At 50.7% G+C, this 13,786-nt stretch overlaps 1 protein-coding gene across 5 annotated transcripts in view; it reads right to left on the bottom strand.

The window, feature by feature from the left end:
• Window positions 1–13,786, bottom strand: part of TET3 (tet methylcytosine dioxygenase 3) — a 158,517-nt gene that overhangs the window by 22,384 nt on the left and 122,347 nt on the right. For all 5 annotated transcript variants that reach the window (XM_074940006.1, XM_074940007.1, XM_074940009.1 and 2 more), the window contains 2 exons: window positions 13,201–13,291; window positions 1,451–1,544 (listed from right to left, as the gene is read on the bottom strand). In XM_074940006.1, the coding sequence (XP_074796107.1) occupies window positions 1,451–1,544; window positions 13,201–13,291 (185 nt within the window). The remainder of the gene's footprint in view (window positions 1–1,450; window positions 1,545–13,200; window positions 13,292–13,786) is intronic.

Here is a 13,786-nt window from a genome sequence, read left to right on the forward strand (position 1 = left end):
CCCGATGCAGTGTGAGAGACGGTGGGCTCTTACAGAATGGCCACAAGGAACTGATCTAATTTGGCCAGACATCCTAGCAGGTCCTAGGCAGCTCGACTTCCTGGTAACCCAGAAATACCAGCTCCAAGCTTGAGCCATTAGAAACTCGATGGGCCGATACTGGTCTCTCCAGTTGCTTTCGAGGGGGTTGTGCCTGATTTATGCTCATGTCATTGAGAAAAGAATCAGAAATTTCTCAACATATGGGGCAGATTCTGATCTCAGTTACAGCGATGTAACTTCATTGCCTTAAGCAAATTTACACCGGTGCCAATGAGATCTGAATCTGGCCCAGTATTCTATTTAGAGTTTTTACCATTTCAAAGTGGCCACTCGGAAAGCACAGAAGGTCCAATCAGTGGCCAGCTGGCTGGCTGGCTGCCATGCTCCAGGCAGAGAGAGGGACCAGGCAGGGAAAGGCATGGGATAGTGATTAAAGAGAGAAATGGGAGAGGAGAAACAGGGAGGGTCAGTGTCAAGAGAGGAGAGAGAAGAGATGCCCAAATACCACGGTGATGAGCAGGACACGAATAACTAGATAAACTATGGCAGATTAGATTATTATTATTTATATCAGTTTCACCTGGAGACTCCAACTAACCTGTACACACACATAGTGCGAGACAAAGAATTTACAAGCTAAACAGACAAGACACACAAAAGGAGCACTGTCACCCCCATGTTAAAGACGGGGCCTGGAGGCACAGAGAGATAAGTGACTTTCATATATTTGAAGACCAGAATGGAACAAGTTGCCCATCTAGTCTGACCTTCTCCATAACACCGGCCATAGGATTTCATCCAGCGGTTCTTGAATCAAGACCATTATTTGTGGTCTAGCTGGAGGGTAGTTTTCCAAAAGACTTGCCCCAGGTCACATAGTGAAGAAATTGGGCCCAGATTGGTTGAGTGCCAGTCGAGCGTTTTAACCATCCTCCTCCCCATAATTAGATTACGAAAGCCGATCAAACAGATTAGATTGCACAGATTAGATGCAGATCAGATTAGCAAAAACAGATTAGATCCCCTCAGATAGATTAGATCCAATCGATTAGATTAGATGGCTAGATTAAGCAAATGAAATAAAATTAGATGGATTTGAGTTAAGAAAAGAGAGAGCTCTCTCACATTTCTGAACATGAGACCAACAAAAATATCCCACCTGGTGATGGAGCGTGTGAATGTTCTCTCTGTATCTATCCCTCCATCCATTCATTCTGTGCCCATCCCCACCGGCCTCTGAGGGCCTGCACCATTACTGTAGATACATTCTCTGATCACCCCATCTCCCCAAAGCACAAGGTGACTTTGAGATCACACTCAGATGACAGAAGAGTTGGGAAATCATTCTTGGCCTGAGTCAGTCATATTAAAAGAAATATGAAAGCCCACCGAGATGGATGGCACTTACCCACTTGGCTATCGGGCAGCCCCGGGAGCTCTTGCCTTCCTTCCCTGTATAGATGACCTTTTCGATTCTGATGGCTTTCCCCTTCTCGCCATACCTGGTGGAAAAAGGCATCAAATGAGTGTAGGCAAGAGCAAGGACATGCTGTGACAGTGCCCCCCATAAGGCTTTATGGAAATATGCTTATGAATATATATGACATAACTGAAATATGTTCTATGCTACACATGCCATGTAACATATCTATGTAAAAGTTATGATCTACTGAATCTATTAATCCTCTTTGTATGCAGGTATCATTTTTGTATTCAAAGTTACGAATATTGGCTGTGTACTGGATTGATTTCTAAATAACCTTAGTAGAGCATTTGGTCAGTTCCTGGAAAAAGGAATTCACAAAGTTAAATGCTCAATCAAGAAGCACTGAAGGAACAATGACAGGTTTCAGAGTAGCAGCCCTGTTAGTCTGTATCCACAAAAAGAACAGGAGTACTTGTGGCACCTTAGAGACTAACAAATTTATTAGAGCATAAGCTTTCGTGAGCTACAGCCCACTTCATCGGATGCATAGAATGGAACATATAGTAAGAAGATATATATATATACACACATACAGAGAAGGTGGAAGTTGCCATACAAACTGTAAGAGGCTAATTAATTAAGATGAGCTATTATCAGCAGGAGAGAAAAAAAAAAACTTTTGTAGCGATAATCAAGATGGCCCATTTAGACAGTTGACAAGAAGGTGTGAGGATACTTAACTTAGGGAAAAAGATTCAAACAGATTGACAGAGCCAGAAGAGTTACCTATTACAGGCCAGGCCCAACAAACAAAGTAACAGAACGCCACTCGCCACCACCTTCAGCCCCCAACTAAAACCTCTCCAGCGCATCATCAAGGATCTACAACCTATCCTGAAGGACGACCCATCACTCTCACAGATCTTGGGAGACAGGCCAGTCCTTGCCTACAGACAGCCCCCTAGCCTGAAGCAAATACTCACCAGCAACCACACACCACACAACAGAACCACTAACCCAGGAACCTATCCTTGCATCAAAGCCCGTTGTGTCCACATATCGATTCAGGGGACACCATCATAGGGCCTAATCACATCAGCCACACTAGGGCTTGTTCACCTGCACATCTACCAATGTGATATATGCCATCATGTGCCAGCAATGCCCCTCTGCCATGTACATTGGCCAAACTGGACAGTCTCTACGTAAAAGAATAAATGGACACAAATCAGATGTCAAGAATTATAACATTCAAAAACCAGTCGGAGAACACTTCAATCTCTTTGGTCCCACAATTACAGACCTAAAAGTGGCAATTCTTCAACAAAAAAATGTCAAAAACAGACTCCAACGAGAGACTGCTGAATTGGAATTAATTTGCAAACTGGATACAATTAACTTAGGCTTGAATAGAGACTGGGAGTGGATGGGTCATTACACAAAGTAAAACTATTTCCCCTTGTTTATTTCCCCTCCTACTGTCCTTGTAAACTGCTGGAAATGGCCCACCTTGATTATCACTACAAAAGGTCCCCCCCCACCGCTGGTAATAGCTCACCTTTCCTGATCACTCTTGTTACAGTGTGAATGGTAACACCCATTGTTTCATGTTATCTGTGTATATAAAATCTCCCCACTATATTTTCCACTGTGTGCATCCGATGAAGTGAGCTGTAGCTCACGAAAGCTTATGCTCTAATAAATTTGTTAGTCTCTAAGGTGCCACAAGTACTCCTGTTCTTCTTACAGATACAGACTAACCCGGCTGCTACTCTGAAACCATGCATGAATATGTGACTTGCCCAGGTGACTCCAGAACTCCATCTTGGAGCTGGACTTTGTATAGCAGAGAGTAGGGGGGTCTCCACCCACAAGAGAAAGTCTATTTAAGCCTGTGGGAGACCCTTCCAGTTTGTCTTCAGCTGGCTAAGGAGATAGCCTCTCCATCCCCAAGGATACATGAAAGTAACTGGAACAAAGGACAGTAACTACAGGGGGTGTGAGTGCTTGCTGGACCCAGACTAGAAGGAGGCTAGTCTGTAAAAGAGAGCTTACTGGAACTGGTGAGGTTTTTATCTGTATTCAGTTTGATTAGACATAGACTTGTGTGTTTTATTTTATTTTGCTTGGTAATTCACTTTGTTCTGCCTGTTACTACTTGGAACCACTTAAATCCTACTTTCTGTATTTAATAAAATTACTTTTTACTTACTAATTAACCCAGAGTATGTATTAATATTGGGGGGGGGAGGCGAACAGCTGTGCATCTCTCTATATCAGTGTTATAGAGGGCGAACAATCTATGAGTTTACCCTGTATAAGCTTTATACAGGGTAAAACCGATTTATTTGGGGGTTGGGCATCTGAGTGTTAAAGACAGGCACACTTCTGCAAAGTGCTTTCAATTGAGCTTACAGCTGTCAGGGGACATGGTTCAGGCCTGGGTCTGGGTTTGCAGCAGGCTAGCGGGTCTGGCTCAAACCAGGCAGGGCACTGAAGTCCTAAGCTGACTGGGCAGGAAAGCAGGGGCAAAAGTAGTCTTGGCAGCTCCCAAGGGGGTTTCTGTGATCCAACCCATCACACATGCCACAAAAGAATCAGCATCCACTGAGTTGCCAGAATGGATGTGATTTAAAAAAAACAGACTGTCCCTAAAGGAACTGAGAGAGAACAACAACAGGAATTCCTAACTCCTCTATAGAACTTTTTCAGTCATAGATCTCAAAGCGTTTTGCAAAGGAGGTCAGTATTATCATTGCCTTTTTACAGATGGGGAAACTGAGGCACGGAGGGGGGAAGTGACTTGCTGGAGGTCACCCAGCAGGTCAATGGCAGAGCCAGGAATTGAAACCAGGTCTCCTGAATCCCAAGCCCACTGCATCATTAACGCTTCTTTTCACTCACACAGCCATTTGTGTTTCACACTTTCTTTCTCACTTCCCTGTGCAGAAACCAGCCCTGCCCCCACTGCGGTTCACATGGTGTGAGATTCCCAGCTCGTGAAGGGTGCTCGCAGAGAGGTCTGTGCACCACCTACACCCTCCAAACAGTGGGACCCAGCTGGTGCTCGGGTCTGAATCTAACCCCTGAATTTCACCCGGTTCCACGAATGCGAGAGCAGAGCAGCCCCTCTCTGAGCCACGACTCAGCTCTTCTGTGCTGGCCACGCAGATGGGTGTGGGTGGATTTCCCTCGGACTTCTCAAGGGAGGAAGAGATGGGGTAGATAGCCGGACTCCAAGAGCAGAAGATTGCAGACCTCATAGCTATGTTAACTCCTGGGAGCCTTGCTTATGCCCAAGGCACGCAAGGCATGCTCTCCCCTCCCACGCCCTGCACTCTTGTTCTCCTCTCTTTCCACCCAGCATGGAGGAGGAGCGAGAGGACAGGGCTTCAGCTCCACATTACAGGGGTCTGAGACCGTGGGCCAGTGCAACAAGAGTCCTCAGTGCCTAGCTGCGCAACCAGAATGATTCCCAGAGGGAGGGTGGCCGCAGCGCTTAGCTACCGGTAAACCCAAGTCAGCATTGCCTGCAAAGGGCAGCCAGCTAATGGCTGATCCGTGGCCTGCGTGAAATCACTTGTGGTTTTACTCTTGCTAGGATGGGAGCTGGACACAAACCAAACTAGCCCTGGCATCTAACCCCATCGGACAGGCGTGACTCACCCCACGCAACCCATCTGCTGCGCAGACAAGTGTCTTCCCCACTACAGCCCATGCTGGGTCCGAATCGCCTCTCCCTAGCTACCCTGCTGGAAGTCAGCCGAGGTCTCGTCTACATTGGGATTTTGAGACATAGCAGCACCTGTGCAAATCATGCTGCACTTGTGCAAATCATGTCTGCACTAGGGATCTGCAGCTGGGAAGCAAGACTAAGGCCTAAGGACACCTGAAATTCTGCCTAGCAGTCACCCCCACCCCTCCAACACATACGTGAGTTTGGTAGCACAATCCTTTATCCCAGCAGAGCTGCATCCCACTCCTCTCATTCTCGGGAGCTACACTTCAGGTATGTCTACTCTTGGACCTCGGGGGAGGCTAGGAATCGCACGCCTCCCTCCAAGCATGGACGTACCCTGAGACACACTGAGCACCTGGGGTATCTCAAGGATCGGGTCCATTTTATCGCAGCCAGGGAAAGGATGTAATTTTGAGGGAGACCACTTTAAGTCTCCATCCCCCCACTCCTGCCCTTACACTCTCCTTGCAGGATCAGGCCCTAATTTCTGATTCTGCCCTCATATTGGTCCTACATTGGTGTTATCCCATTGGCCTCCGATCAGTGGGACTGAGGGCTGAATCATGCCCAGCGAGTTCAACAGCGTTCCTTCCGACATACACCAGGGGGAGAGACCCTTTGTCTCTTCATTCCTTCCCCTCTGGCACACAGACCAGAGTGCCCTGTTAGACGCTCTCATCCAACTGATCATGGCAACCTGGGGTTTTCGCTGGAGCTAATCAGCACATATTAACCTTCCCACTCTCCTCCTTCCTGGAAGCACTAATTAACTACGCCAGCTACCTCCCACCCCGCTTCCTGAAGCCAGCACGATCCGTCACCCCCCGGGGGAAGAGAGCCGGCCCACACGGCCCTGCCGAGTTTTGCTAGCGAGACACTTTTAAACAAGGATTCCCATGCCCCGGCTGATGTTCATGGGTGAACGCACCCACACAGCCATTGTGCCAGCAGAAGAGCCAGGCGCTTCAAAGATTTTGCAGATGTTGGGAACCAGCGGTAGGAGGGGAGCGGGACGGGGACACAAAAAGACAGGCTGGGGGCATTCTGATGCAAAAAACAGAGCCGAAGTGACTGCACTTTGGTCACACTTTCCGGGGGGGGCGGGGACATTTGTAAACAGTTGATAAGAGGTTAATTTGTGTCAGATGGGTGTTTTAATACATGGGTGATCAATTGCAAAATTGCAAAACTATTTGCAAACCATCGCTCTAATTACTCTGCCTGTATGTTAAACCCTTTCCCCTTAACCCTTTATCTGTTTTCTCTCTTTAGATTGTAGGGACTGTCTTTTATTATGTGTATGTGCAGCACCTAACACAATTGGGCCCCATTCTTGGTCGGTCCCTAGGCACTACAATAATGACATAAAAATAGGTCGATAGATTGCTTTACAACCATAGCTTATAACCATCACTAATACCTTCAGCTGATGTGCGCATAACAGTCTGCAACACACACTGCTCCTGGGGAAGATTTTCAAATGGACAAATGGCAGTCGGGTGCCTAGATTCCACTGAACATCATTAGCCGGTGGAACTCATTGCCACTAGAAGTCACTGAGGCCAAGAACTGAGCAAGAGTCAAAAAGGAATTGGGTGTTTATAAGAATATTCAGAGTTATCATATTAATGCCAGCAAAAGTGTTGGCAGGGATATGAACCTTTATGCTTCAAGGCTTGAGCCAATCTAACTATTGGGGGTCAGGATCAGACCAAAGGTGGAGGGCAGATGATCCCATACCTGCTGCTGCAGGGTTCTCACATGTTCTTCTGAGGCGTATGGTGCTGGCCACCATCTGAGACAGGACACTGGGATGGACTGAGTTCGGGTCAGATGCAGTTTGGCAATTCCTATGAATTCCCAGGCAATGCCAGCAAACTCCACTGAGAAGGGGAGATCTGCAAAGTGGGCAGGCTCAGCGAAAGACGCTGCTGCTCTGCAGTTCCCACTGTAGACAAGTGGGATTTCCGCTCGATGTAAAATTGCTACTCATCTAGATGAGACATTGACGCGGAGTGGGCGGCGGGCATGCACCCCACTGCCCTCTGTGGGAAGAAATCAGAACTGCTGCTTATCCACGTGGCTTAGGCCCCATACTGCTTTAGACCACGCAGCAGCGGTTCATCGTCGGGAACAGGAGGACCTGAGTGCTGTCCCCGTCGCATAGCAACGGCTGTGAAATCCTAGACACCCAAGTTTACAAGGACACATTGTGCACAAGGCTCCATCTCATGCATCAGCATAACTGGAAAGCCAGAGCAAACTGCAGCACATCTCTACTGCACAGAAGCATATTATGATTTATAGCGTGGTTGCCCCTAGAAGCCCCAGGCCCCCATTGTGCCAGGCGCTGTACAGACACAGAACAAAAGGACAGTCCCTGCCCCCAAAGAGCTGACAACCTGCCCTGCTCTTCATCTCATGATCTCACAGTGTTGTATCCTCCTGCCTCGAAAGCACTGCCCTCCCCTTGACAGGCTCTTCCACTAAGAGCCAACAAATATGCTAATCTAATGGCTGGCCATTCCCTTGATGCTGATCAACCCGCCTAGTTATTGCGTTCTCAGCTGAAAGCCTCCAGAAGCGAACGGCACCAGCAAGAGAAGATAGAGCCAGGCACAGAATCATAGAATATCAGGGTTGGAAGGGACCTCAGGAGGTCATCTAGTCCAACCCCCTGCTCAAAGCAGGACCAATCCCCAATTTTTGCCCTGGATCCCTAAATGGCCCCCTCAAGGATTGAACTCACAACCCTGGGTTTAGCAGGCCAATGCTCAAACCACTGAGCTATCCCTCCCCCCAAAGCATCTCGTCGGCCCTGCAGAATTCTCCACTGCTCGGCTCCCAAGCTCAGATGTTCCTGATCTACAGGGTGGATGGGAACTTCCTGGACTGGATTTCATCTCCCTCACCCACGAGGAACACGGAGAGCGATGGGAAGATCTGAGCAGCAGCAGCTAGTGCGTACGTCTCATTAACCTGCTCTACACCCGTCCATTTACATCTGACCGACTGGGAGAGATGCTATCCAGATACCACACTACCAAGAAGACTAGGGGGAACGTAAAGGCAAGACTCAGCGTCTCACTTTCCTAATAACTACCTGCTTCACCACCGCAGAGCAAGTCCAGAGCTCGCCCTGGCATCTGGGGAATGGTGGCCAGCAGGCTGATGAGGAAACGGAAGCCACTGTTGTAGGAATTGCAGTTGAGACTAAGCAGGAGAATACATCGTCACCACCACTTGCAGTAGGCACTATCAAGGGTTTTAAACACAGGTGAGCGCCCATGGGCTTGCAGCCCCTGGCCTGTGCTGTCACCCCCTCTGGCAGCCAGCTGAGAATGGGAGGCAATTTCCAGCATGACCTTTCCATTCCCCGGGCCCCATCGACGCTCATGGCTGTAATGGCCGGGGCGTGGACAGTGATGTCCGCTGGGCCAGGGTCGAAGGCAGCAGTCACAACTAGTTGCCAGGTTGAGTCAGGAAACTGGAACGAAGGTCGAGCTGGGACAGGGTCAAAGGCAGGAATCAGGACCAAAACGGGGTGAAGGATGAGGTCAGTAGCAGTAGCAAGCCAGAGTCTGCTTTGTTCCTCAGACAGCTCCCTGGGTCAGCTTCCTCCTTTAAACAGTCGGTGCTGACCAATCAGGCGGCTGCAGGGTTCTGCTCTCTAGCTTCTTTGGGCGGTACTTCCTGCAGTGCCTACCCCACCAGTAATTGTTGGGTGCTGTTTCACCTGGCTCCCCAGTGGGGAGGTGGAGGCATCGGTCACCCAGGACCCTGCAACCCCGGGTCCTAAACCTGCCCTACAATGACCTGCCTGCTCCAGCGATGGAAACTGGGGCATCCAACAGACCAAAACTTGCTGCTGCGCATCTCGGGAGGGATCTTCTGAAGCGCTCAGCGTTGTCCCCGCTAAAGTCAATGGGAGCTTTATCGTTGATTTCACTGGAAGCAGAGTGAGGACCAACGCTGGGTGCTTTGGAGAAAACCTAGCCCCAGTGCTGGGGAGGACAGAACATGTCCACTCCCATCCTTGAGTTAAATCTAGCCCATTTAGTGAAGGGAGCTCAGACACCCTTATGCACACTGGGATTCCTGGTGGGAGTTTTTCAAGGAACAATTCCACCAAAGCTCTATGGTGCCCCATGGACCAGATTGTGCTCTCAGCTGAACTGGCAAATAGCCACCGGCGCTAGTGCAGTGCTTTCCAGATCTACCCCGACCGAGCACATGGCCTGGCTTGACACGTGCTGTTCTGACGCTCAAGTCATTCCCAAGCTGCAAATGCTGTATCCCCTTGACCTAGAAGTGCAGGCAGGTGTTAAAATACCATCAAACTTCACATTATTGCTATGAAAAGACTATCTGCTGAAACAGTGTGGGTGCATTTCTATTGCCCTGAGCTGCAAAGCTTCCAGAATCCACAGGGGGCGCTCACTGCACAGACTGATGGGCAGGAAATTTAATTCCCACAAGCCCAGACTGAGAACATGAAGTAACAAAGCCTGTTGATTTCACTTTTTAAAATAATTTGCGCTTGCATCCCCCCTTCTTTTCAAGGGCCTCAATTCACTTCACAAAGATTCCCTAACTTCAACCTCACAACACCCTCTGGGAGGCGAGGAAGATGGGGAAACTGAGGCACAGAGGATTTAATATGTGGCTTGCTTAACACAGTTGGTGGCAGAGGTAAGACTCCAAGCCAATGAGGATTTATGCCTCATTAGGGGCCCGATCCTGCCAAGCACTACTGACTTGCATGGGAGTTGAGGTCAGTCAACACCTCTCAGGAGTGTTTGGTACCTTTCTGGATCAGGATCAGTCACGGTCTGTTGGCTATGAGGGTGGTTCATGTGGAGTCAGTAATTACTCGCTCCCCCAGGGGGTTGTGGGTTCCTTTCCATAGCATGCCTGTTCCCCTGTGAATCACTGTGCCTCCAAGGTGGGTGACGTAATGCCATCAACCTGGTGACGCTCTATTTCTGGCTGACTCAGCGCCATGACTCAATCCCAGGGGTGTAACCCAGTTAATCTGTGCCCCACCTGCCTGCGTGGTACTTTGCCACTTTCCCCCCTGCAGGCATATTTCTGCGTGCTGCACAATGGAGAACAAGCAGATCTGACACCAGCCCATTCATCCCCATTAGTTAAACACTCGCCAACGCTATGGCAGGGATCTACCCTACCCCCCAAAACACACACACCCCATTCCACTTCAGCAGCATACAGGGGCCTCTGCTGCAATAGGTTAGGAGAGAAATCCCCCCCACCCGAGCAGGCATTAGTGTAGGGCCACCAAAGGCATAACATAGGGGCAGGCCTGGAGCAGGATTCTGGGCTTTGCCAGAGCCAGGCTGAGATGGGCCCTGTTTGCTTAGGCCAGGGGGGAGAGGTGGGGGGGGTATTTTGGCCCCTAGAGTAATCCAGAACCCAGGAGGAGCACAACTGGTGCAAAGCCCATCCCCTCCCCCTGGCTAGTACCGTCCCCATCTCCAACCCCAGGGTGAAATCCTGGCCACAGTGACATCCGTGGGAGTTTGGCCTGCAATGGGGCCAGGATTTTACTCTGCGTTCCCAGTCCTGAAGGGCTCGATTAGATTAGCCTGAGATTAGCACACCAACCCTTCCCTGCCAAGTCCAAACATCCCAGCCCCTTGGTGGGACACAAGACAGGGGGGCAAGGGAGCGCACATGCTCCCCTATCAGCTGCCAGCAGCCCCTCCATGGCAGGTGTGTACAGTGGCTGAGGGTTTCCTCTAGTGATTTTCGGTGCCCAACCTAAGGGCTTGTTGCTGAGCCCATGGCCCCATGTCACGGCAAGCTGGGCTCAGAAATCGAGGCAGCACCACCTGCTTTTGATTTTCCTGACCGGGGATGGGTAGGGGGCTGAGGAGAATGATGCTCAGTGCAGGCAGGAGAAGAGCAGGACATCTTAGCCAGGGGACTCACCCAAAAAACCAGGGTCCTGGTGCATGGATGGGCAGAGATCTCCCATTTAACTCCCATTGACCATCCGGCTGCACAGCCGCCTTGCGATCTGCAAGCTGCTCCCTCCCAACTCCCCACATTACAGCTGCTGAAAAGCAACAACACCCTGGAACTGAGCCAGCTCAGGCAACATGCGTCTGTCCTCGTAAGTCCCTTCCACTCCTTTTCAATCTGCAAAGGGGAGGACGTGGGCCTGGAGACGACTCAGCTGCACAAATATGTCCGGGGTGCAATAACCAAGGCAGGAGATGGTAGAACTGGGTGGTAGGACCCTGCACTATCTGATGAAATTGAGCAAAGGGAAAAATGTTTCCTAACAGCAAGATCTATTAACGGTAGGACCTAACACTGCCAGACTCGGACAAATTTACACATAACTAGCAGCAAGCAGGCTCTGGCGACCAGTGAGATTGTACAGTCTCCCCAGAGGAAGGGGCGGGAGCCCTGTTGCTTGAGACAAAAAACAATCATCGCCAAAAATCCTGGACTACACTGGAGAGCGAACAGTAGGAAAGAATCCTGCCCTGGCAGAAGGACAGGCTGGGTGACCCCACTGGTCTTTTCTATTGCCAATTTCACTGACTTGACCGCAGTCATAACTAATAGTAACCGTGAAAGGTTTTGACTTGCCCTTGGCCGGTTGCTTAGTTTGGCAGCTGTTGAACTGTCTGTGGGAGGCAAATGATACGTCTCGTCATGCGATACTCATTGGCGTACCATGCAGATGTGCACCCAGGCAGTGCACGAGTTGCCAGCAGCCCTGCCAGCCCTGGCTGTGGGAATCAAAGCAAACCGGTTGGCCAACCCAAGCCCGAAGTGACTCCCTGCAGCCAACTGGACTAACCAGCGTGGTTTCCCACAGGCATCTAGTTCCCACCATGGCTTTCCCTTGACCACCTTAGCCCGTGTTCAAGGCAGGGTGCCGTGCCCTCACTAGACTTTCCAGAGTGTTAGGCAGAATATGTCAGCTAATACCCTCTACCAACTCTGAACCCTGGTCTAGCCAAGGCCACAGTGATTTAGGTTACGTGCAGTCGGAGGTGCGACCGCTGTACGTGCCGTAGACCGATCTACACTAGAGTTAACAATAGCAGTGAAACCCCCCAGAAGCAGCATCCCTCCCCACCAGGGACTTTGGGTACGTACTGGGGTGCCCCCCACCCCCATAGATCTGGATCAAAGATAACTCAGGTGTATCCACCGGTGCTGCATTCACGCCTCCAGCTGGCAGTGCAGACACACCCTTCAGGGACCCGTGAAAGTTGTATTCACCACCACCTCTCCCAGGCACTGCTCACAAACCCAGACAATCCCGGACAACTTTCACTGGAACTCTAGCCGGGAGAGCAAAAATCCCACGCCCCATCCTGCATCGCTACCCCGGGATAACGCAACCAACAGGCAGGTGAATCCAAGCACGAGTAGAACACGTGTGGAGAGGGAAGCATGGGGGCAGGAGGGGCGGCTTTTTGGCTTCCCATTTACGCTGTCCATAAGCACCACGCCAGCTGGAGAGGAAGCGGTGGGCCGAGGTGACATGCATGCCTGGTGCAGAAGAAGAATCTAGCTGTGCCTGATAAATTGGAGGAATTGTTTGCCCTGGCACAGACACAGCGCTTGCTCCACCGCCAAGCCCAGCGTCAGAGCAGGACACTCTGCTGCCCAGATCAGCCTTTACCTTGGGTGACAACACCAGCCTTCCAGGAAGATGCCCGTGGGTGAGATTCTGCCTGGGATGATGTGGCTACAGCCCCTGGCACAGGGCCCTCAGCGGCAGCATGACCAGCAGAGGGCACTGGAAGCATCTGCAATCGCCCCCCTCTTCCCAGGGGGTCCTCTGCAAGGCAGAAAAGTGAGCAGCCCCAGCTGTGGAGGAGGCAGGGGCGGGGCAGCTAAGGAATGCACTGATTCAGCATAGCCCCTCTTCCACGGGGCCCTCTGCACAGGAGGGGGGGGATTTTACTCCACCTGTCTCACTTGTTGCAAACCATTCGTGACATACCTCTCTTCCATGAGATCCCTGATAGATGCCACCGTTGGTCCCGATCCCAGGTGGGTGTAGTATGGTCCCTCGTCTTTCTCCACTATTTGTTCTAGGAAAAACAAGGGGGGGGGGAAATTACTTCATTTGAACCGGTGCCAACCCCCTCTACCCTCCCCAGAATCAGGCAGATCCTGCAGGCTGATGCAAGTCCTTAGTGAAATCAGGACGGCCCCACGCTCTTCACAAGACGCCCGCCTGCCAGCACCACCTGTGCAGCCTCAGTGCGATCACCGAGTTTGCAGAGCTGCAGCCGACCACACTTAGGGCGTGTTCACGTGACAGGCGGCACAGCGACGGAGCGATCGCCGTTTTCTGTCGCTGCAGGAACTCCACCTTCCCGAGCAGAGGCAGCGACGTTGAGGGAAGCATCCTTCCGTCACCCTAGCTGTGTATACACTGTGGGTTATATCGGCGCAGCCACAGCGCTCAGGGCAGTGGATTTTGCAGAGCCCTGAGTGCTAAAGCTCGGTCGATAGAAATTTTCAGTGTAGACCAGGCCCGAGGTTTGTCCACACTTGAAAGTGAACTCAGATTAAGGCAAAAT

The sequence above is a fragment of the Natator depressus genome, chromosome 26 (genome assembly GCF_965152275.1).
Source record: "Natator depressus isolate rNatDep1 chromosome 26, rNatDep2.hap1, whole genome shotgun sequence".
Lineage (NCBI taxonomy): Eukaryota > Metazoa > Chordata > Testudines > Cheloniidae > Natator > Natator depressus.